Source organism: Ambystoma mexicanum, chromosome 10 (genome assembly GCF_040938575.1).
Source record: "Ambystoma mexicanum isolate Mex_15411 chromosome 10, UKY_AmexF1_1, whole genome shotgun sequence".
Lineage (NCBI taxonomy): Eukaryota > Metazoa > Chordata > Amphibia > Caudata > Ambystomatidae > Ambystoma > Ambystoma mexicanum.
Genome location: NC_090932.1, coordinates 227,137,825 through 227,162,283, shown reverse-complemented (window position 1 = coordinate 227,162,283; position 24,459 = coordinate 227,137,825). Strand labels below are relative to the sequence as shown.

At 45.6% G+C, this 24,459-nt stretch overlaps 1 protein-coding gene across 2 annotated transcripts in view; it reads right to left on the bottom strand.

Moving 5' to 3' along the window:
• Positions 1–12,887: 12,887 nt before the first annotated feature.
• FHIP2B (FHF complex subunit HOOK interacting protein 2B) overlaps positions 12,888–24,459 on the bottom strand; it is a 416,121-nt gene continuing 404,549 nt past the window's right edge. For both annotated transcript variants that reach the window (XM_069617737.1, XM_069617736.1), the window contains one exon: positions 12,888–18,016. In XM_069617737.1, coding sequence (XP_069473838.1) covers positions 17,632–18,016 — 385 coding nt within the window. In that variant the 3' untranslated portion in view covers positions 12,888–17,631. The remainder of the gene's footprint in view (positions 18,017–24,459) is intronic.

The following is a 24,459-nucleotide window of genomic DNA, read 5'->3' as shown; positions in this document are numbered from 1 at the left end:
CCATCATGTCAAACTCATCAACCCTTGGAGTGGCTCAATATGTAATGGCAATCTTATCCCGCTGATGTCGAAGCATAGGGAACTTGGGGTTGGTCACCCTAAGTTACCTGGGGCAACCAGACGTGGAATCCCTGCTCACTGTGCTCAGAGAGGCACAGCTTCACCTCACTGATGAGGCCCAACAAGGCCGAAACACGTGTATGGGGTTGCTGTTGGTACTCTTATTCAGAGAGGAATTGCCATATCATTTTGGTGCCGGACTGCCCATGTGGGCAGGACAAAGACTGATATGCAAATGGATATTTCCCAACTGTGAAAAGTACAGTGAGCACAAAGCGCGTGCTGCAAACTCTCATCTCAGAAAAGGTTATCATGCCATGTTCTTTCTGGAGAGGAGCGCCTGCTACCTTTTTTGAAACATAGGGAATTAGTTGTTTAAATTTGAATGCTCAAAGTGTGATTTTTCTCCAAATATACAAGCCTCGTTTCTGGTGATTTATATAAAGACTAGCTATAAAAAGGTATCTACATAGTTATCTCCTCTCACCATCACTCTTTATTGTCACGTGCCAATATAGGATTATTCATAGTATTTCTTGATGATGGTTACATATACAGGGAAAGTGTTATTATACATGTATCCTTATAGATCAAGATGCTTCTCCATTTCATAGTAAAACACTTCATCATCCCTTTATACAGGCTCCATTGCCAATGGTACAGTATTTATTGTTTAACCAGAACAATAATGATACACCAAGGTTGTTCTTTGGGTCACTATGGCATTCAATATTCTCGTTTAGGCCTGTAATAAGACTCTTAGTCAAAAATATGAGTTTTTGTTCTAAATTCAAACATTTCTTGTTGATATGTTCTTTAGAATTATCCTTAATTCTCTTAAGGATCAGCCACTCGAAACCTGTGCAATTATGGCCTTTTTCTACAAAATGTTTAACCAATGGGGCTAATTCTATTTTGTTCTTCACACAACGTCTGTGTTCAATCATGTTGGTTTTACATTTACGGTTGGTTTTACCAATGTAGATGAGTGCACAAGGGCAGGTGATCATGTACACCACATTCTCTGTATTGCAATTGGTATGCTCTTTGAGTACCCAGTCTCTATTCAGGCCCAAATTTACAGATAATGTTTTACGGGTCTGAGAAAATATTATACAATTACCACATGGATGATGTCCTACCACCTGTGGTGTACCACATAGTGTCCCCTGTTGAGGTTCCATTTTTCTAATCAATTCCAATGTCATTCCTCATGACCACATTGCGAATGTTGGTACTTTGTTTGAAAGCCATCAATGGAGAATTATTAGATTTAGTCATAACATGTTTCCAATTCTTCCTGATAATCCCTTTGGTTTTATAGGATAAGTTGCTGAAAGTGGTAACGAAGACCAAAGGTGTCTCCTCTTTATTCTCTGCAGTCTTCACACGCTGTTCCAATAGAGCCTCTCTGTTATTATTGAATGCTCTCTTCGCTGTATTTCTGACCAATTTGTACAGATAGCCACGATTAACCAATTTGTTGTGCAGATGGTCCTGAGGAAAGCTCAGAAGGATAATTTTAACTGGGACCTGATGCGAGACACAGCCCACCTCCTGAGCTGGAAACACCAATGTGTCGACCTGTTTAGAGCAACGATCTAACATTTACCAATTGTGAGATCTACTAAGGAAATGTTTTGATACCATTCTAGAGGTGTGATTATGCTGTCACTGTCATTAATCTCACAGTCACCCTAACAAGTCACATTTTTACTGGACTTAAATTCTACATCAATGCTCAGGGACATCATGTTTGCCCCAAAATATGTTTTACACACTATTTCCGCGGGTGTTTGAAAAAAAGTTTTAAATGTGTTCTGTGTTTTACGTTTTCGAATAATAGTTATGTGATTATTTCATGTTTCTTGACCATATGTTGTGCCTAAACCACACAACTGTACTGTAGTCCTCACCCACCTTGGTGGAACATAGACGGGCGGGGTAGCCTGGGCTCAACCTCCTTGTTCTCCTGTTGTTGATGGTGTCAGTGCTGTTCCTAGTTCTGTTGGCCATGGGATGTAGCAGCTGTTTTTGGATATACCCATTATTTCTGTTTTGCCATTTGTGTTCATCCAGCTGTAGAGTTCTTGTAAGCATTCTTGCAGATTTGTGTTTTTCCTTGTGTGTGTTTTGTACTTTGTAGATGATCTGTGTGACATCAACGTAGTGGTAGCATGTGAGACCGTGTCTTTTTATGAGCTTGATTAGTGGAGCCAGGTATATGTTAAAGAGCAGCAGAGGCTGAGCTGGGTAGCCACCAGAGACAGAGGTTCCTAGGCCACATAGGCGTGCTAACAAGTATGCTGTTATTTTTTAAGATGGCAAGGCCCAAGTGACATAGGATGCAGAAAAACCCGGAAATCCAGATGTGGCTGTAAAGGGGGTATCAGCAGAAGAAGCGGCCTGATCTTTGTATGGGTGTCAAAGGCCCACAGTACTGTGAGGCCAACACACCGCGGCAGACATGGTAACTGGATGTAACTCTCACAGATCTGGTTGGAAAGGTTCTCTCTGTGGCGCAGGTCCGGGCACACTGGATCGCAGGTTGGCCCAAAGTTAGAGCGTCCCATAGCTAGTCCAAAAAGGTCAGGGGTGTTCGCCTCTGAAAAGCATCAGGGTGACATGCACCTGCTTACAACACCGATTTCCTTTCCAGGCAACATATTCAACCAGTATGGCATCTACAGGGCAGTGATCCTGCAGGGATGTGGCTTTGGAAACCGTAGCTAATGCGTGATTCTACCATTTGGAGAAGTGTTTTCACGATGCATGACCAGTGAAAACATGTCTCACCTCCAGCAGAGACAGAGCTTTGGAAGATTCTAAATGGTGAGCTGTCTGTTTTCTAGCCTTGTTTTTCTTGTGATTTTTATGCTCCAGAGTCGCCACTTCAGTGGGCAACATATGTCCTTACAATCAGTAACAGTCCTATTCTGTATCAGTCACTTAGACTGGACCCCATGCCCAGTGTGAAGGCAGGTGAAGTTGGATAAGAAGAGCCTGTAAGGGTTGCCAGTGCTGCCCCAGATTTTAGGCCATTGGAAAAGGTACTAGAAGTAGAGTTTGCCTCACATGCATCCACCATAGTCTTAGATAATGGTCTGTGAGATAGAGCCCTTTCAGGTACCAGGACATTGTTCATGAACAAGCACATTGTCCTTAAGCTCACATGTGAAAGCCCCAAAGGGTCTCAAAGCTTGCTCTGGTATGTGGAATCTCAAGTGGGACCTTGAGGTTACCACTGGATAATCACACACTGGGAGCAAGCTCTATCGGTGGCCTGTCTGGGTAATCACCAGGCCCCTGTGGATTCGAAAATGTGCAATTTAATCACCTTCTTCATTGCAATAATCACCTTACAGACAAATCAGCCTGTGGCGTTGAAGACCTTCACATAACAGTTTAGGGGACTCTAGTGTCTGATAATTGTGCAGGGCAACCCCAGTATAGTTTCATACCCGTCCACTGAGGTATCAACGACTAAAAACGGGAAAAGGATGAGAAGGAATGAAATTCCACAATGAAAGACCTCAAAATGTTTGATAGGTCAAGCATTCAGAGTGAAAATTAAATCCGTTTTCTGCTCAAAGGCTCCATGTCTTATCCAGCAAAAAGAGAAGGGACTGCAGTTTGGAAAGCGGAGCAGACCAAAGGGGTGTGAGGCACCACCTCGGCGACATTAGAGCTACATGGGCATACAGGCTTTTTCTATGCTTGGTAAAAAATGTATTTAGTGTAAAGCTCTACAGAAACAGTACAAGCACTTTATAAATATTGCACCAGGTGGTTACAATATGATTAGTTTATCACCACCAGGCGGAGCAGAAGCTTGGCTGCCTGATCCGTCATCTCCTCACTTCAGGCTGATTCAAACCTTGCAATTCCAGTATTTACTACAATTTCTTAGCCCCGCTTATCCGATCCTGACTCTCTAGCTTGGGAGCACCTACGGTTCAGATCTCATCCTGAATCGCATCCTCCTTCTACCTTATCTCATCATAATGGCCTCCACCCCTCTCTCAACCGTTGGACTCTTCCCGCTCTCCTCTGCAAGCAGGAGCTCCAGAACTCACAACCCCCAACAGCCCTCTTCACTGCCGGGGTCTTCCTGTCGCCTCCTGCCTGTTTCGGCATCGGCTGCCTGCCTATCCCACACCTCCCACTCAGTCGCAGTGACTGTGATATCTGCTCCGGTCCTTTCGCCGACTAGAGCCTGCACAGCGTTCCACTCGGTCTGTGCTCCTGGCGTCTGGAGAGGTGTGGCAGATCCTGCGGCCATACTGTGGCCCAAATGAGGAGGAGAGTAGAAAGTTGGTAGTGTTATCTCCTGCCACAAATGGAAGTCAGAGTCTTCTTTGGGCAGGAATGATGGTTTTACTCAGAGGACTACCGTATCCTTATAAAATGTATTATGAGGAGGCTTGCATGAAAGAGCCTGCAACTCACCCTGCGGGCTGATGTTAATGCCACAAGAAGTGCAGTTTTCAGAGTTAAGAGCCTTAACGGGCAGGAATGTAGGCTCGAAAGGGATACAAGTTAGACATATTAACACAAGGTTTAAATCCCAAGCAGGGACATGAAATGGGACTGGAGGGTACACATTAGTGAGTCCCTTCAGAAACTGAACAATTAAAAGGTATTTTGAAATAGGATACCTCTTCAGAGGAGGGCTTAAAAATGTAAAGCGCCACCAGGTATCCTTTTATAGTTCCAATCTGGAGCCCCAGATTAGCCAAATGCAACAGGAAAGAAATCAATATAGGAGTGCCACATTGAAAAGGGTCCACATTCTTGTCCTTGCACCAGTTACTGAATTTATTCCAACAACACCGGTGCAAGGTTTTGGTTGCTGGCATTCTGGCCGGCAGAAAAATCTCCATTACGTCATCCGGGAGGTCCCAATCCTTATATATCAGCCTCTCAGAAACCATGCATGAAAGCTGAGTGTCTTGACCTCTGGATAGAGAACCTAACCTTCCTCTTGCGAGAGATCCTCACTTTGTGGAAGACGTATTGGAGGGCAGATGGACATGTCCAGAAGGTCCGGGTACCACGTCCTCCTGGCCCAATCCAGAGCAATTACAATCATGGATTTCCCAAACTTTCTCAACCTCGTGATCATGTAAGGAATGAGGGTACTGGAGGAAACCCGTACAGTACTGGAAATTCCCAGTCCACCACGAGAAACGCGTCTCCTAGAGCTCCTCTTGGGGGAAACTCTCTTGAGTAATACAGCTTGTACGTCCGGTTGGTACCGGTCGCAAACAGATCCAGCAACCTCAGAAAATCAAAGGCCAGCAGATGCTGGGCATTCTGGAATTTTGCTATCATCTGCAGAATGTGTTGAGTTCTCACCCAGGGAGGTGAGGCTTTCCACAAGGAAGTATCCAAGACCGCTCCGATGAATTGGAGTCTTTGGAATGGTATTATATGGAACTTCTTGTAATGTTAGGGAGAATTATCTGTATAGGCTAATTTCCCAAACCTAGTAAGTCCCCCAGCAGCTTTGCTGGATTTTTGGGGTTTAGTTTCTTCTCCTGCTAAGAGTGAGACTCTTTTTCTCCCACTCTTAGACATGATTTGAGAATGTCCTTTGACTTTGTAATGTGTTTTATGGGATATGGGTCTTTTACTCCATAGGGTTTCATGTGTTTTTGGTAAGTGTGTTACACAGCACCCTCAGTGCAGTAACACAGGGGTGTCACAGTGGCCCCCAAACATAGACTCCATACCCTGGGACTGACTACTGTCTCCCAGGGCATGTAAACAGAACCAGTACAAACCATCATATTGTGGAAGTACTGGTAGGGGTAATTCGATTGCCCCTGGGTCTGTTTTTCAAGGGGGCACTGTCCAGTCCCCCCTTGTCGAGTTTCTGGCTGGTGGCAGTGGTTACTATGCAAAATATTCCACCAGAATATTTCTTATGGGATTTTCCCATTTATTTTAAACGCACCACTTTTTTGGTGCAATGTTAAAGATACCGCCTGGTTATTTATTTAATATTTATTCCCCGGTTGGGTCTTTTTGCCATTACTCGGTTTTAAAATGGCGTTTGTGTTCGCCTCTGTAACTCCAACCCAAGTCGAGCCCTTTGTTCCACTTTTGGCGGGCTTCTGCACAGAAGCCTCCAAAAGTGGTGCCACTCTGTCTGGGTCAACAGGATGTGTGGGAGGGGGGAATAGGCACCGTGGACTGAGTTGCCTTGGCAACTCAAGTCGCACTCTTGTGTGATTGGCCCAGTGGTGAGCCGCCCGGCTCACCACTTAGCATGTTTGAGTGACAGCTAGGACTGATGAATGGGGGTTTTCTGCATAAAAGCAGGGCTTTGGGGACTGGAACTTCAGAAGTCGCCACAGGACCTAAAGAATCCAAAGAGGGAGAAGTTGAGCCGACTGCAACGGCGACACCACCGGTGGAGCCCTGCTGAACCGAACTCACCATTTACCAATGACAGAGAAGATCTTCTTCCAGGAGAGTCTTCTTCCTTTGAGCTGGTGGGGTTAACCAGTTCACCCTTTTTCGCCTTCCTGGATGGTCTCGTCGTCAAATCGCCTGTGCCAAGCACCCCGGCGGCCGGATTGCCACGCTTCACCACTACCGCGAATAAAAGGGTATTAACTTTTAACCAGGAAACTCCGTGGCTGGTTTCTTCCCTGGCAGTGCAATGACCTCCAGCTTTCCTCCACGTCGAGACCTTCTCTTCCCCTGGACGAAGCACCGACTTGCACCCGCTGCTAGGAGCAACTGCCCCCGCTTGAGCTTTCTCACCATTTCAGGTACTGTGGCCCGCCTGGTCTCCCTTGCAACAGACTGTCTAAGGTGTCCCCTAAATCCTTGACTCTCTATCCTGGGGTGACCTCGGACCTGTTAACTAACTTTTCTGAATGGATCTAACTCCTTTTTGAACTATCTACACTTCAACTGTGTGATCTTGGGCACATTCCGCCTTGCTTTCTCCAAGAGTGGGCCTGGCCTATGAACTTTTTGCTCTACAGTAGACCCTGCCTTTCTTGACTGGCTGTGGTTCTTTAAAAGTGTTGTTATTGTGTGTTTTACTATTTCTGCCTTTTCTCTCCCTTTTTAAATCATTATTGAAGTGCCATCTATGGTTAACCGCTCACCTCTGTTTTGCTAAATAAGTGGTGTACTAACCTAGACTTGTCAAATAATTAATTAGGGAGGTGTATATATTTCTAGTGACTGTGTTTCAACTTGCTTGACATATTAGTGCCAGTGTATTTTTACAAGTGTGTTTTTAAATAAATAATTATATACTTTTATACCAAAGCTCTGGTCAGTGTTTGCTTGTGCTACTGTCTTATTGTACCTATTGTGTATGCTCTATATACTGCCTAACACTTCTTAAGAGAAGTCTGACTGCTCAGCCACAGCTACCAGGTAAATCTGGGTGGTACAGACTGCTACCAATTGGTTTACTGCCAACACATGTAGTCTTAAACTTTTTGCAGTGGTCCCTAAGGGAACTGCACAGGTTTCTGCCTAACATGTAATTGTGGGAGAAGCCCAGTCTGTGTAGGGCGTGGCAGGTGATACCGTGTTGTTCCTGGGCTTGCTCGGGGGAACAAGCCCTGATCAGCCAATCATCCAGGTAGGGGTAGACGGAATCCACCCTCTCCTGAAACTCGCTGCCACTACCGCCATCTGCTTGATGAAAACCCTCGGGCTGAGATCAGCCCAAATGGCAGAACTCGGAACTGATAATGTGAAAAGCCAACCGCAGGTCTCAGGTACTTCCTGTGCTTGAGATGGATTGGCACATGAAAGTAAGCATCCTGAAGGTCAAATGATACCAACCAGTCTTGGAGTTGGAGAGCCTGAAGGATCTGAGAAAGAGTAACCATCTTGAACTTGTCCTTCCTGAGGAACTTGTTCAAGTTTCTTAAGTCCAAGATGGGTCTCAATCCTCCGTCCTTCTTGGGAATGAGAAAGTAGGGGGAATACCAACTGTTGTTCCTCTCTTCTACAGGTACATGTTCTATTGCACCTTTCTCTAGCAGCGTAAATATTTCCTGCACAAGGAGCGTATCTGGAATTTTGACAGAGTTGGTTCCTGGTGGATGATCTTGAGGCCTTTTTTGAAAAGGAAGGCAGTAACCTTGGGCTACTGTTTCCAGCGCCCAAGCATCTGAAGTAATGCCCTGCCATTCGTTCAGATGTCTCCCACCGGGGTCTTGTGGGTCAAGGCCTCAGAGTGGCTTAGAGGCAGCTGCAGCAGCGGCTGAGGGTAAAGATGCCGCTGCTGGGGCTGATTTAGCACCCCTTCCTCGTCCACCACAAGGGAATCTTCTTTGCCCCCTTTGTCTGGCCTGTCCTCTTCCTCTACCAATTTAGGAATAGAAAAGAACGACCCCTCCAGGAAGATGAGCCTGAATAGGGTTGCTGAGGAATGGAGCTGCTAAGGAAATTAGCCGCCATCTTGGAGGTCTGCAGCTTCTCAAGACTCTCATCCGCCTTGCTGCCGAAACAAACCTCGAGCCGTCGAAGGGCATGTTGAGCAGTCTGGCCTGCACGTCCGGTGCAAACCCCGACTTTCTAAACCAGGCAATCCTGTGTAGTATGGTGCTTACAGCCATAGATCTGCTGATGCTGACAGCAGTATCCAATCCTGATTGTAAACACTTTCCCATCGCCTCCTTCCCAAGCTTAACTATATTCAGGAAGCTGTCTCTTTCCTCGCCTTCCGGGATGTGATCAGCAACCATGGAAACACAGTCCCACAGGGTATAAGAAAATCTGGCCAAGGTACAGGTAACGTTAGTAGACTTCAAGACCATGATGCCTGATGTGAAGACCTTGCGAGCCCACACATCAACCTTCTTGTCGTCTCTATCCAGGTGGATAGAGGGATAGGCAGATTGTTTGGTTGAAGTAGCAACCTGAACTACTAAACTCTCAGCCGTAGGATGTTTGGTGAGGTAGTGTGGATCGCTGCGTGTGTCTACACTTCTTAGAGACGTTCCTGTTCACAGCAGGCCCAGATTTTGGAGCTTCCCAATTGGCCACAACCCTTCTATGAAGGGCATTATGGACGGGCAAGATTGGGTCCTTCTGAGGTCCCTGGTCCAGGATGTCTGTCATCTTATCCTGCTCATATGCTGGGGAAGCCCTACTCCACCCCATATACTCTATGACTCTGTTCATAAGATTTCTGTAACTTGAATCAGCATGCTCTGAGGGGTCAGGCCTGCCAAACTCCAACTCTGTTGAAGTGTCAAGTCCACTAGCAGACTGGAGCGAGTCACGAAGGTCTTTCATCCTTGACTCTGGGTCAATGAGCTCTTCAGGTGCATTTATAGTGCCAACCTGCACCCAAAATGGAGAAGTCTCCTCATCAGAAGCAATTTCCTACTCATAAATGGAGGACATGGACTTAAAGTCTTTTTCTGGTACAGGTCTAAATGTTTTGTTTTTTTAACCGGTATGGGCTTCGATGAGATCAAAGATTCTGTCGACGGTGTTGATGATGGATGGCTTCGAAAAAGGGGTTGATTTACCAGAAATCACCCTCGATTTTGGCGTTGAAGCAGTCAACGCTAACAAACTCGTTGAAGGCCTCGATGATTTAAACTTTTTCGACGGTATTGGAGATGGACTTGATTCTTGAATCGATACCTTTGACGCCTTTTTGTCGGGTCAAGTATCTCGATGAACAGCTGGCTTACTACTCGGCTTTGACGAAGTAGCCGTTGACTTTGCTGAGTCGTCCGAAGGAGCAACCGGGGCATGATTCTTGCGTGATTCTTTTGAGGGGGACGAGGCCACATTCCCAAAAATCTGCATCATTTCCACTCTAAAGGCATCCCATTTATGTGGGGAATTTGACCTAGTCAGGCACCTGATTACCTCAGTAGAGGAATACAATGAAGAAGAGGGAGACCTATGGCGTCTCTTCTTCGCCTTCTATGAAGAAAACTAAGACTGCCTTGATCGACTCCTCGACCGGGACCTCTTCGATCGTTTACGCCGAGTGGAGTCTCTAGACTTCCCGGACTTCTTTGAAGTAGACTTTGAAGCCTCCATCCCCGCCGCCAGTTTACCTATGTGTTCCCTGAGAGCTTTTTCTGTCATGGACTGACAGGATCCGCAGTCATCAGTATGGTGCCCGGAGCCCAGACACCACAGGCAGACACAGTGAGGATCAGTTATTGACATCTTCGACACACAGTCTAACATTTCTTAAATCCCGACTTTGGGGTTGAAGATGAAGACATTTTTCAACAGAAAAACGAAGAGCACCGTTAGTACTCAAAGCAAAAGCTTTTGGAAAAACGGAACTGAAGCCAACGGGCGCTGCACAAGCTATTTATACTGCTGATGACATCGACACTCGAGGGACATCGTGCACAGTGCCCTCTGCCAAGAATTATTTATTCTGAAGCAGCAAAGCTGGTGAGATATCAATATCAAACATGAGGAATACGTGGAAGGACACAATCCATTTGAAATTCCCATCTTGGAAAAACCCTCCTTTGAATCTTCTATTACCTCCATAATCCGTCCTATTTCTCTCCTACCCTTTATTTTTAAACTTCTTGGAAGGATTGTCTATTCTCAGGTTTCTGCTTTTTGAAATCTCCATTCTTTACTCTCGCCACTGCAATATGGATTCTGTCCCTTTCACTCTACTGAAACCACTTTACTCTCTGTAACTGATTGACATTTATTTGCTCAATACTCAAAGCACTCTTCTCTTCCTATCTTATTAGACCGCTCTGCTGCGTTCAACACTGTCGACCACCACATCCTCATCTCTAAGCTTTTATCACTGGGTATCTCTGGCACTGTTCACAAATGGCTCTGCTCATATCTTTCTAACCCACTTACTCTGTCTCATGGTTTGGACACTCATCTTCTCTTCATCCTGGCTTTGGGGTTCCACAAGGTTCTGCCTCAGCCCCTTACTTTTCTTTTCCTTTATACGATTTCTCTCTTTGCTATTTTTTATTCCTGCGATTTGTACTATGGCCTATATGCAGATGACACCGACATTTTCTTTTCATCCTTTACAGAGTCACTGCATGCTGAACTTTCTGCTGGTCGTTCTTCCATCCAGTCTTCTATGTCTTCACACTTTTCCCATCGGAACTCATCCAAAATGGAAATTCTAATCTTCCCTCCCTCTCAAATTCCTTCTCCTGTACCTCCCGCCTCCAACCTCTATCCCCCCACTCATCTAGCACTCTCAACCCCTCATTATCTTGGTAGTACTTTTGACTCAACCCTGACCATCTCTGTGCATATTCCTGCTACTGCACGAACATGTCGTTTCCACCTCTTTCATTTACGGAACGCTTGTCTTTTCTTAACCTTCAGAGCAACTAAGATCCTAGTTTCTAGTATTATTCTTGGCTATTGCTCCTCTCTTTTCTTCAGTCTTCCTGCCTCTCATCTTGCTCCACTTCCCTCTACTTACCACTCATCTGTACATGTTATATGCTCTCTTCTCTCCTCGTAGCTCCATTTCTGCAGTCCTTAACTCCCTAAACTGGCTAACCTTTGAACATTGTTTGCAATATTATCTTCTTTCTATTGTTTTCAAATGCCTCTATAGAATGGCACCTCCATATCTTAGTTCTCTTTTCTCCTGGTACCATCCATCACGTTCCCAATCGCTCCATCTTCTTTCTGTTCCTTGACTACGTTACGCTTAGTCACGTTTCCACTCTTTTTCACGCTTAGCTCCCAAATTCTGGAACTCCCTCCTTCTATCTATTCGCTCTCTTTCACTGTACTCTTCTTTCTGTACCCAGCTGAAATGTCACCTTCTTTCCTCTTCCTAAGGCACAACACCATCGTTTTCATTAATTGTATTGTTACTCATTGACTGACTAGTTTTGTCTGCTCTGTTTAGCGCTCTGGCGATAAGTGCTATATAAGCACCAATAAATTAAATGAAAATAAAAAAATTTCATTGCAATGCATTAATGGCACATTTTAGAAACACAACCAGCACATGGGACTTTGCAGTTAATGGAAAACCTATGACAACAAGCATGAGAATTCATAGCACCCATGAAGACTAGCCTAGGAATATCTAGTGGCTAGAGAAGTGTACCCGTGGATACGCCCACCTGATGGGCACTACTTTAAAGGCATCCTATTAGTAACACCAAAGGGTCTAATAGTAGATGGAAGAGGCGGTGGATGTGCTTCCTTTTCTAAGAGTGATGGATAGCGGTAGTCCCGGGGATGAAAACACCCACCTTGATTGGATGAATTCAAATTGCAGAGAGGGCAGGCGTTGAACTTGCCTGCTCAGCTGCTCAACCGGGCATCAGTCAACAGCTTCCAAGGGCATGCTGGTGTGATCAGCCCAAGTGGTGCTGCACTTCAGCTTTAGAATCCTTGGAGTTTTTGGTCTATATTTTTAGAAGCCATGGAGAGAGGACAGTACAGTCGATATGCTGATCTATTTGGTAATATACAGCGCTTTTGTTTATGGAATGGAGTAGCGGGGGATGTGCTGTAGGCAGTGAAGTTCAAAGAAACTAGTTCACATAGTCTGGTTTATGTAGGCTTTGAAGAGTTGTTGGTCAATGTTTACTTCTGGTCATCAGCTGGACAGATGGGTGGTAAGGTTTCTACGAATGGGGCTCTTGTCCAAATATTGGGGTAAAAAAAGACATATTTTTGACCCATCCATCCGGATATTATTTAAAACAAATAGCAAAAACGTAGTGGGCTGGGGTTTGGTTGGTTCCTGTGAAGCCGATTTGAGCGCTGCATGCATGCACGCACGCACGCACGCACGTGGTATCCGCATTTTAGATCATTGCTAAATAAATAACACACCGAGGGTCTCTGGTTGTATGCTTGTCACTTTATTGCAACACTTGCATTGAGGTGCCCACAGAAGGCAGGCAGGCAGATTCTGTTGAGCAGTGACCATCACACAGTAGTACAGAAAGTGCATAGTTCAGATACCGGGCGAACAGTACCATTCACATGTGCATTCAACCCATATCCCATATACAACAATTATTACATAAAAACAAAGAGACCCTGGGTTCAGTGGGTAAAATGTAAAAACATAGAACAACAAGTCCTGCTTTTCGGTGCTGACTGTGGCCTTGTACCGCAGAGAAAGTGCCTGTTGCCCGGATACCGGCTTAAGACACTTCTGGTGAAAGGACTGGGATCCTGATATATAAAGATGAGGGGAATTCAAAGAGCAAGGCCTGTGTCATTTTCATATAACCTGATGGGGCAGGGATCTGTTGCGCTGAACCACCCCCCACCAGTCAGGCTGTCCTAAGGCATGAACATTGTTGGCCTGGATTCCTATCTCGGACCCAATTTTACTAAAAAAAGCAGATCTTAAAATCCTATACAAAATAAAGATTTTCCGGCCAATGGGTGAGATACTGTCAGACTGCTGAACTGGGGCCTTCTGTTCAGAGACTATTGGTTGGCCACAGGGTATCCTACCTATCACTTTACTAAGTTAGGGCTTGATTTGCAGTTAGAACATGTTAATGAGCTAGCCCCTGGGTGCATGGAGCTGGGTAGTCTGGGAAAGTCAGTACTGTACACTACGAACTTGTGCCCTCGTCTACTATGCTGAGCACAGTCATTCTGGTCTTCGTTGAGCAGGCCGACAGTGGTCAAGTGATGCGTACAGTGGTTAACGCGGTTGCAGTAACCTGCCATTCCCACTGCACTATTCTGATGGCTAACATACAAAGCATACCATATGGAACAAGCTGCCCTGTACCTAGGAGGGTACATTGCCAAAGAGGTACCCCGTCATCCTGTACTAAGCTACACTGGAGATGCGCCCAGACAGTAGAAGTATCTCACATGAACCCCCAGAGGACACCCCTTTTTTGGGAAGAAAAGTTCATTTGAAAACTGAGGTGGTCTCGAAAACATGCAATCATACTGAGGTGGTCTCGAAAAACGTGCCATCATATCCTTGAAGCTCACGCGGCTGGGTAGGGGTGATCAACGAACACCACAGCTGAATTGAAAACACAGGTGTCAGTCCACCAGTGGGAGCTTGAGAAAGTTATGGACAAGGGTCTGACTCTGGGGATGAGGGCCATTACTGATAAACATAAAGCCTATTTTATTAAAGCTTGGCATGAGACAGTTCTCCATACGTTTATCAACCACAGTCAAAAGTGAAAAGGATTTCACATGAAGGTTGTGGGTGTCCTCAGAACAGAACTAAAGTATACTAGGGAAACCAAGACAGCTAGCATATGGAAAACAGAAGGCTATATAGGAAAGGTGAACCGGAGAAGGCCAATTGGAGCTGGTTTGTAAGGGTTTTAGCTGTGATAAAATTACTAAAAGGCTTATCTTTTGCTTGTATGCAGTGAGATGAGGCGAAGAGTCTCTGCAGGCCAGACACTTATTCAGGGGATGCTCCTTGCCACTTGTATATTACCAAATACGAATGATTCATTGTTTTTTAGCATAAAAGGTTGGGTCAACGATGCTCAAGAAGCTCTTCCTCTCAAATGTCCTGCATCTGCCCCCATCGTCTAGTTACTGAACCAGCAGCTAGAAATGCAGCCATGTGACTGGGAGGTGTGTTTTCCACAGCACTAGGAGACTATGATAATAGTTTCATGTTTATGCATGGCCCTTCATGCTTTATTCTTCTTCCCTGTATTGACTGTAATAATAATGTTATTATTGCACAATTTAATGGCACTCAATTTATCAACCCAAGAAGGATGAATGGCTGAGTCGTCCATACCACTATTTGATTCTGTGACTGCACGTTGCAAAGCAATGTCTGTAGCCAGTACTTATCTCCCTTTCCGGCTTCACAAGGTGTGCTTCCTGCCATGAAAGACTATTTCCGAGGACAGGAATGTGGCTGACATGGAGAGATGAGCGGCACCAGGTCTAATGTGTGACTTGAAACTAGTTCTTCCTACTGTGGATAAGAGCAGACCGTGGGAAAATGTCACGGTTACAGATATTTATTAAACAGGATAGACCCAATGACCTGAAGAACTGTTTTCACAAACTGACCACATATGTTTCAGGCATTGGAGGAGAGAGTGTGGACTACAATGGTATTACTGACATTGTCTAACTGATCATGATAATGCACTGGACATCAGGGGAATGGAAACCCAAGACCCCAACCACTGAGACCCCAAAATATCCAGCTAAATCCATTGAAGGATAATGAAAGAGGGTTGGGCGGGGGCAAAGGGGACTCAGGCTCCAAATACCAATTGTCAATTATATGGTCACATCCTCCAGCAGATGGGTATCTGGTTAACAAGTGATATAAAAGCTAGCCCCAGAGCATCTGCCTTAGGAAGATAGGACAGGTGCAATTGGGAACATGGATACTGCCCTGCACATGTGTGTGCAGAGATGGGAGGTGTTCAAGAGTCCAGCCTAACCAACTATATCTACTCAATGACATACCTGCTAGGTCTGACAGCTTTGAATATTGGCGAGATACATTTCAGGATTGGTGAGTTATATACATCTATACTGATGTCCAGAGAGGTGAAGGGACTTTTCTGATGACCCAGAGAAAGTTGGAGCAACAGCCAGAGTGACCCGGATACACAGGGTCTGATCTGAGGTCCCACAGCAAGTGGAGTGTGAATCACAGTGACACAGGCACAGGGATGTGTTGCAACTGGTCTCGTGTGACACAGAATATTAGTTTAAGATACATAGGGACACATCCAATGTTGCACAAAGTAATTAAAGAGCCACAATGACATTTAGGCACAAGGATGTCCAAGAGACTTAATACAGATCAAGGATTCATTGTTAAAGTGACAGGTCACAAGTACCCCCCAGCAACCATGACATTTTTGCTCATTTGCCCTTCCCACTGCCTATCTTGGATTGTTATTACCCTATAGCCCAAAGTGTGTCTAATAGAGTTGAAGCCCTATTGCGCTCCAACGGGGCATGCTCTTCAGCATTACAAGACGGCAGGGGGATCCCTCCCGGTTCTAGTCTGGTATTATCCCCTGCTCCTTGGTTTTCTGAATGTTACATCTGAAGGACAGATAAGGCCTGTAGCAGCAGAGGAATTGATTGCCCACTTGGCAGAGGACTCTGACAATTTTACACAGCCTAGCCAAGACTCCTTTTCCGCAAATCCATCATTCCTTAGTAAATAGAAGGGGTCTGCACAAACATCATTCAGTGAGCCTATAGAAAGGAAGTGAGGCCTCCTAAAAACCAGAAAGTTGAGGGCGCAAGCGGGTTAGCTTTGAGTAGCTAGCCCATTCCCTACATCGTACCAGACCACGGCTAGCCAGAGATATGATTGACAGGGAGCTACCAGATATATACCAAACTTGTACTTCCAGTAAACTCATGCTACCAAGGACGGTGCCGGCCGTGACTGCTTCATATACTGACTCACACCCCCTAGATAACATCAGAAAGTTCTAAGCATTCCAACATGGAGGCAGCATGCACCATGTCCCTGGATTGGGCCCAGGTCTACACTTGTGAATGATGGGCCCAATTCACACCTTCTCCAGGGTGGCAGCTCCCCATAAACCACTTACAGCCTCCTCCCCACACACACAGTTTGAAGTTCATTTTTAGGGGCAAACCAGTGTTTTAGTTTCAGGTTCTGGGGCTGCCTGTTGCAATCCTACTTTTTTCATGACCCACTGCGAAACCTGAAACAAGTCCCATACTCATCTGCGGTTCAGTGAATTACTATTATTGGCAGCAAGGCAGAGCAACAGAGATGTGTCACTACTGTAGAGATTCCCCAAAAACAACGATAGTCTTCTCACAGTTATCATTAACATCTCATGGTGGTGGTCATATGTACGTCAGAACTCGATGCACCCTTTGGTGTCCCCTCTTCAGTATAGCCTTGAATAAAACCAAAAACAAATAAATAAAAAAAAAATAGCCTTGAATCTCCTCCACCTGTTTACACTGCCCGTCAGTGGGGACTCATGCCCGCCCCGTTTCGCAATTAAAGAAAACATCCACTTCCACTAAAATACAAAGCACAAAATAAAACAAACCACAGTACACCAGTCAAGGAGAGGCCTCCTGGCCCAGCCTCTGTATAGTTCTGAGGTGGGAGGGAAGTTCACTGAAGATGGTGGTGTCAAAGACTTCCATTTTAGCTTGCTTTTACTTTGGACTTGCTTACCAATCGGTAAGCAGCTACCCATTTTTACATTCCAGCAGGATGTAGCGGTGCAACCTGATTCCATTATCACCAGTCCTCCCAGTGTGGACGGCCAGGAAATAAATATCCTTTGACATGGACCACAAGGATGTTCGGGGTCTGAGGGACCGGATGTTTGGTCTCAAGTGCTCTCAGGAATTTGGACGGCCCGGGGAGCAGAAGTCCATTTCTTTTGTCTCATGCTATTGGAGGGTGGGGGGTGATGAGAGATTGCTGTACTGGTCAATGGAGTATCAAGAAAGTCTGAACGAAGAGAAGTACCATCAGTAGTTGGGCACGTGCCTTGAAGGGCCCAGTTTATCAGTCGGCTGCAGACAGCAACATCTTCACCCACCTCTCCTTTTGAGGTGGTAATACCAATCATCTGGGCCAGAATGCATCAACTCAGCTCATGTGTCCTCTCTGTGCTCTGCATTTGGAGCATCTGTCCTTGTGTGTTCTTTAGAAGTGCTCTTTCTGACTTTTGACTTTGGTGTGTCCAGATTAATGCATGTGCTTTTAGGTTTCCCAGCTGTTGTGTTAGGAGTAACCCCCTTGATTAATGCAACAGGTGTGTCCGCAGTGTCACCTGCATGAAGCATGCCTTTTTTCGGTCTTGCAGTGGCATGGTCTTCCATGGCTCCTGTGCTGAACGCTGCCTCTCTGGGTCCAGCGCTGGATGCGTCCACACAAACCGTTTCCTCGGGGGGAAACTTTACAAAAGCAATGGCTGCCAGCTCCTTGCAAAACTCCTCGAGTACCACCACCCCCTTAAGCAGAATCATGTGGTCTGTCCTAGAAGGAAAGAGACAAAAATTAGTTGCTTACATAACTTTGATGACAAATCAAACAAATGTTAATACACCCTACCAGGTCGACTCAAATATGTACTCACATTATGGTGTCCCCAACCATTAAGGGTGCTCAGTGTGGAACAAGGAGTAGTGGGTTGCTTGGGTGGAAAGTTCAGTGAACTGGCGGAACGATGCAGAGTCCCTCTAGTTCTCACTATGTCCACCAAACTGCAGGTGCTTTTCATTGCAGCAGGTACAGAGCAGGCTCTAAAGCAGTTTGGCCAGAAGGTTTTGCAAACCAGCATATCAGTTATCTAAATGATATGGCCTCTCTAAAGAACTAAACAAACAAGGACATATTACTGAATAAGAGTGGGCATTGCATTTCCCCCACTGACTGGAGAAAATGTTCCTGCTGCACCAATTGAATGAGAAGATCCAGTCGTGATGATTGGGTAGCCTTCAGTGAATGGCAAAACCCATCTTTTCATATGTGTTCCGCACCACAATTCCCCATTCAGTGCCACACAGCGGGATTGGGACATTCTGCCCTGCCCTGATGGTAGGATCCATTTAAAAAAATGCTTAGGAGCTTCCCTCATTGCAGGACCACAATGTATGCCATTTGTATTTTCCATGTTTGGTATGAATGCACCCCACCTATCTCCAATTCTGCTTGGTGAACTGTAGCACTTAAACCTGAAGATATTAGCCTCAGACAGCCCCAACCTGTGCCCTTTATCATCATCCTGTTTCTTTGGGATATGTATAAAAACAATACAAATACAAAAATACATACCAATTGTAGCACAATAAAATATATGATCTTGCAAAACTCATTAAAAATAGGTCCTGGGAAAATTCACAGATACAATTCATAAAAAGTGTACATAAGATGAAGAACGTAACAGTCGTTTCCTGAGAGAAAATGCAATTTTCAAATATGTAAGTAAGGACCAGCCCACACATGGTAAATCCACCCATAATATATATATTAGGGCAGACTGATACTGTACAAAACCCAATTCCTGTAATAGAGGTAGTATAAGCCGTCCTCTGGCTTGTGCATAAGCAGGGCAAAAAAAGATCAGATGCACCAGGTCCTTGTAAGATGCATCACACATCGGGCAAGATCGATCTGCACCCGCCCCGGACGATGCTGCCACCACAGCCCTTAGGAGGATATAGTTACCTTGCCCTTGTTACAAGAACAAGATCTGCAGGAAACTCCGCCCATAGGAAATAGCGCTGGACACCCAGGGACATAATTGCCATCAGTCCACGATTCTTTGGCTTCAATATGTCTGTGCTTTCTCTTTCCATTCTCAAACTCATATAAGCAAGCCGTCCATTGGCTAATCACTCCCTGAGAACGCATGCTACTGGGACGGTACAAATGCGAAGTGTTAATCACCCTCAGCTGTTTCTTAATATGGGACAGCCATTGGACCTTACCTCCCACATCCTTACCTATCATGAAGGTGATTAGTTAATGAGTAAGTGACGCTTTATCTTTGCCCCATAACCTAAGCCAGTGCAGTACTGGCTGCAGGGAGACCACATCCCCATTGGTGTACAACCCAATTCCATGTGTACTCTGAAATTCAGAGCCGAGACCTGCAGCCCCAACAGATTCTTGAGGAATGGATTTTCCAGGGTCTGAACCTATTTAACGTTTGAATACCCCCACAGTTCCATCCCAAACCTGGCAACCAAGGCCATTTTGCCCTTATACAGTTGCAGCAATGGGGCAATTTGTTTAGCTCTAAACATAGACATGGCCCTAAAGACACAACTCAGGGCCTGCTTGAACTGCAGAGCCTGTTTGGTTATATGGGCCCTGGGGCCAACATTAGCAGAGAATCTCACCCCCAAATAGTCAAAGGAGTCGATCCTGAGGATAAGACTGTTCCTGCAGTGCATAGCCCTGAAGTTAATCCTACGCCTCTCCTTCTAACAGGCCAACACTGCCGACTTTGCTGCACTTACCAACAAGTCCAGCCCCTCCATAAAGTCAGCATATTCTGAAATAAGGGCCTGCAGAGCTCTGGGTGTGCAGGCCACCAGGACAGAGTCGACTACATACACTAGGACTGGTAAGGACCGGCCACCCGATTTTGGTACGTCTGGAGAGGATTTTAGGAGATGGTTATGTGGGCCATTCATATATAAGTAGAAGAGTAGGGGCGCAAAACAATCTCTGGCATACCCCCAATTCCACTAGGAAAGAACTTGTACAGTGCCCATGTGTGCCACTCCTGACACATGCGTGCGTGGAGCCATGCAAACTGGACAGAAGATTTACCAAAGGCCCTGTGCAATTCATGGACCTGAGCATGTCCCATAACCTGGCACGATTGACTTTGTCAAATGCCATGCTCAGATCCATGAATGCCAGGTAAATTGGCTCCTCTTTCAGATCAAGTGAGTGTGCCATTACCAAATAAAGGTTGAGTACTTGTTCAGCTGTGTCCAGCTCTGGCCGAAATCCTAACTACTGGACATGCCAGAGGACCCCACTGTTCACAACACAGTCCTCTAGTCGGGCCAGAATGGCACGACCTAGTATCTTGAACAGAGAGTTCAAGAGAGATATGGGTCTGTACGAAGCCGGGGAAGCCCGGGATCCCGTCTTGTATACTGGCTAAATGAACACCATGAACCATGACGGTGGGATGGCCCCGCCCGCGCATATTGCATGAAACCCTTGTGTCAGTACTGGTACCCAGAGATCTGGAGGAATAGTGAACAAATCAGCTGGGACATTGTCCGGGCCCAGAGCTTGATTACAGCGCTGACAACCAATAGCCTTTTCTATTTAATCTACAGAGAACACAATACGTAACTCAGTGCCCAGCCCTTGCCAGCATCCCTGACTGCCCCTAGTCACCTGCCCATTGTCATCAACCCCACTCCCCTCACTATAAAGGGCTGAGAAATGGTCCACCTAAGCCTTATCTGGTACATTATTAATCAAATTGTCCATCTTAAATGTATAATAGAGACCCCTCCCTGGCGATCTCCCAGAATAATTTGAAGTTGTTATCCCTTGCGGCTAACACCCAGGCTTCCCATGCTTCTTCAATTTCCTTTTTCTGGTGGTCAAAGTTTTCTTGTAATGGGATCTAGCACCTATGATATTGGTTTTGGGAGTTCCATTATTAGTCAGGGCTAGTAGAAGATTCTTCCTGGCTCTGGTGTACTCCGAGTTAAACCACCCACCCCTTTTTTTGCCTCTTCGTTCGCCTGTTGGACAGGAAAACACCTGGGAGAGTTTGTTTGACATGATTCCAAACTCCTCCAGGACAGTTTCACTTTCCAGATTCCCCAAGAGCAAATTCTCAAGTTCAGGTGAGCTTGATAGGACTGCCTTTCTTAATAAATTGTTCTTCTTGTTCTTCCTGGATTTGAGCCTTCACCTGGAGGTGTCTAGCGATACTTCCACGGGATACACTTGACTCAACCCTTCCACCCTTGGAGCTGACTTCATCTGAAGCTTGATGGAAAAATGATTGCTACAGATGTTATCTAGCACCCCAAACCCTTTTACGAGTCCCCAGTGTTCAACTATACACACAAATAATAGATTGTTGAGCCACACATTGCCGAGGAGAATGTGACTTATGTTCACAAGATTGCTGGCACTAGAAATGAAAAACCCCATGGACTTCTATCTAACGCAATGTTCCCAGCTGGTATAAAAGACCATTTCTAGAAGAAAATGATTTCCTCCTATAACTCCTCACCTGCACAAACATGAAAAGATTGTTATTCTTTATTTGGTAGTGATGGGAATTCAGCCAACACCCCTTCTCGATTCTCTTGACAAAGGCTGAGAACGCTGGGTTGACAAAGCATAAGAAGTGGAATAAAACCTCTACCGTAAGAAGCAGAATTAGGCCTCGACCCAGAGTCCCGGAGTTCACTGCTCTGATTGGGTGGATTCCCCCTTGTAAACATGGCTGAGTTGTAACCTTTCCGAAAGTGGAGAACAAACTACAGACTCATATGTCCCATAACATTTGGTGCAGTGCTAAAAGGGCACAACAACTTGACGCCATGACGACTTCCCAAACATCTTCTGCGGTTGTCCTCCATTTTCCCGAATGATATTGTGTTCACATCTTTCCTCCTGTAAGACTGGTTCAGTGAATAATGAGTGAAAAATGGTGTAGTGCAGTGGTATTTGTATATATTGAATGTTACTCACATGTAATAGTATTTTAGAAGAGTATCTCCATTTTGGATTCACATGCCATGTATGAGCTGCAATCTAGTAATTGGTCCTAAATTGTTAAGGTTTCTGATTTCAAGTTCAACATATAGGCCCCTGCCGCACTTTGCAAAATTCCTTGTTTTTATGCAGCACACATCACCTTATAGTGTGGTGCTGCAGCAGTAGCTTATATCCCTTTTTTAAGTAACATTTTTGTTTTTTTATGATGTGTCTAAGGTAGGCTGTGGCAGCTAGGGGTTTGTGTTTTGTCACTTTCAATTTCGTTTTCCTCCATAATTCTGTTTTTTGTGCATTTACAACCACACAAAAAAGGAAATTTTGGCAAAAAACGAAATTTTGGCCACAAGAAAACCCCAAAACAACCCCCACCAAAAATGCAGCAGAAATTCTGGAAAATTGAAAAGCTGGAATAATGGAAATGTTGATGAATTTCACCAATTCCTTTTCACGGGCGGGATTTACACCTTCTACTAGAGGGAGAACATATTTTACACCATATTTTTTTTTCACCTTATGTGCGCTTTTGCATTTTACAGCATAATGGCAATTAGAGTGCCATATACTCAAACTGTCTGTCCCACAAGTGTTTCCCTTTGTTCTTATGTCATCTTGTCCTTTGGTCTATTTCCTACCCTCAGGTTAAGAAATGCCATATAAAGTAAACCCGTTCCCGGGCAACACCTCGAGTTTCCTGGGCAAAGCAGCGGTGTGAGCAACTGGCTGGATGTTGGGTCTGGGATTCTTGAGTCCCAATGTACACTCAGGCCAGTGGTATGTCTGTTGTTCAGAAGTTGTGGGTTAAGAGGCTATGAGTGGATTTCCTCTACCAGTTTGAATGGTGCAGATCCCTACCACCGGTGGGCTGGGAGTGACCCTGGCTCGAAGTTTGGATAAAAGGAGGAGCCGTGCAGTCATTCTTCAGACTGACGTCCTACCTAAGACTCCTCTGAAGAATTGCAGTCCACTGTAGAACCAAGGACACTGCTGAAGACTTCAGAGCATTGCCTCCAACCAAGTCCCGGTGAAGCCCTGCCTCTCTGGATCGATCTCCTTTAGACCCTTGTCAGTGCTTCAAAACTTGGGCTGGTGGGACCAACCAGTCTGGACCCCTGTGTGAAGATCCTACCCGTTAAAGCTTTCGTAAGTGTCCCAGAACCCTATGGGCTAGGCAGCCCCATTTAAGACTGCCGTGCATTGGTCCACATTCTGAGTTTCGGCTTGGAAGTTTGCAGTTCACCAGCTTGAGGCCTGAGAACAGTCCACTTGCCGCTGCGCCTCTCCATCACGATAATGGACCTTCATTATTATTATTTTAATTAGGGTATTTATTGAGGGCAGAACTAGCTTCGGGAAGCAACAGAGCACTTTACAATCATGGGGGGAAGGACACAGTGAGGGAGGCCGAGAATGGGAGAGGGGAGCCAACAACAGGGCAGAGCAGGCACTTTGGCAGCAAGGGATCTACAAGCAATCAGGGGAGAAATCAGTGGGGAGCAGATCACCCAGCCTCGGGTAGGGTGATGAGAGGTGGTTGTGTGGACCTAGGTGTTACGGAGGAGCCATTCCTTGAAGAGGAGAGCCTTGAGCTCCTTCCTCAACTGTAGATGCAACGGGACATGTCTGATTTTGACAGGGAGTAGGTTCTAGAGCCTTGGGGTGTAGACAAAGAAGGCCTGTCTTCTAGTTCTTTCCTTCCTGCATCGACAGAATTCAAGACTGCACATGTCCTTACTGGTGGTGGATCATAGGCCACCAGAGTTTCTCAGTTAGGTAGCTTAGGGACTTCAGGGTGACAGCCTTGTAGATGATGCAGAAGTATTTGAAGATGATCCGGGCTTGCAGCAGTAACAAGTGAAGTTCGATAAGGGTCAGGTGATGTGGTCGAATTTACAGAGTCCTTTGATGAGTTGTGCTGCAGCATGCAGGACACATTTCAGGGATGCCAGCATAGTCGCCGGAAGGCCATCCATAAGGGCATTGCCACCAATCAGGTGGAAGAGGACCAAGGCTTGGACAGCAGATCTATGGTTGTTTTTTGGGATGAAGGGCTTGATTTTCTGCAGAAGAGAAATATGTTACCATGCCGTATGTGTCTTTCTTGCTATATGCTGTTTGAATGAAAGGCATTAGACAATGTTGACCCAAAAAAGGACTTGGCACAGATGGCCATCTGGGGGTGTGAAACCCTGGACATGCATAGCATAGAG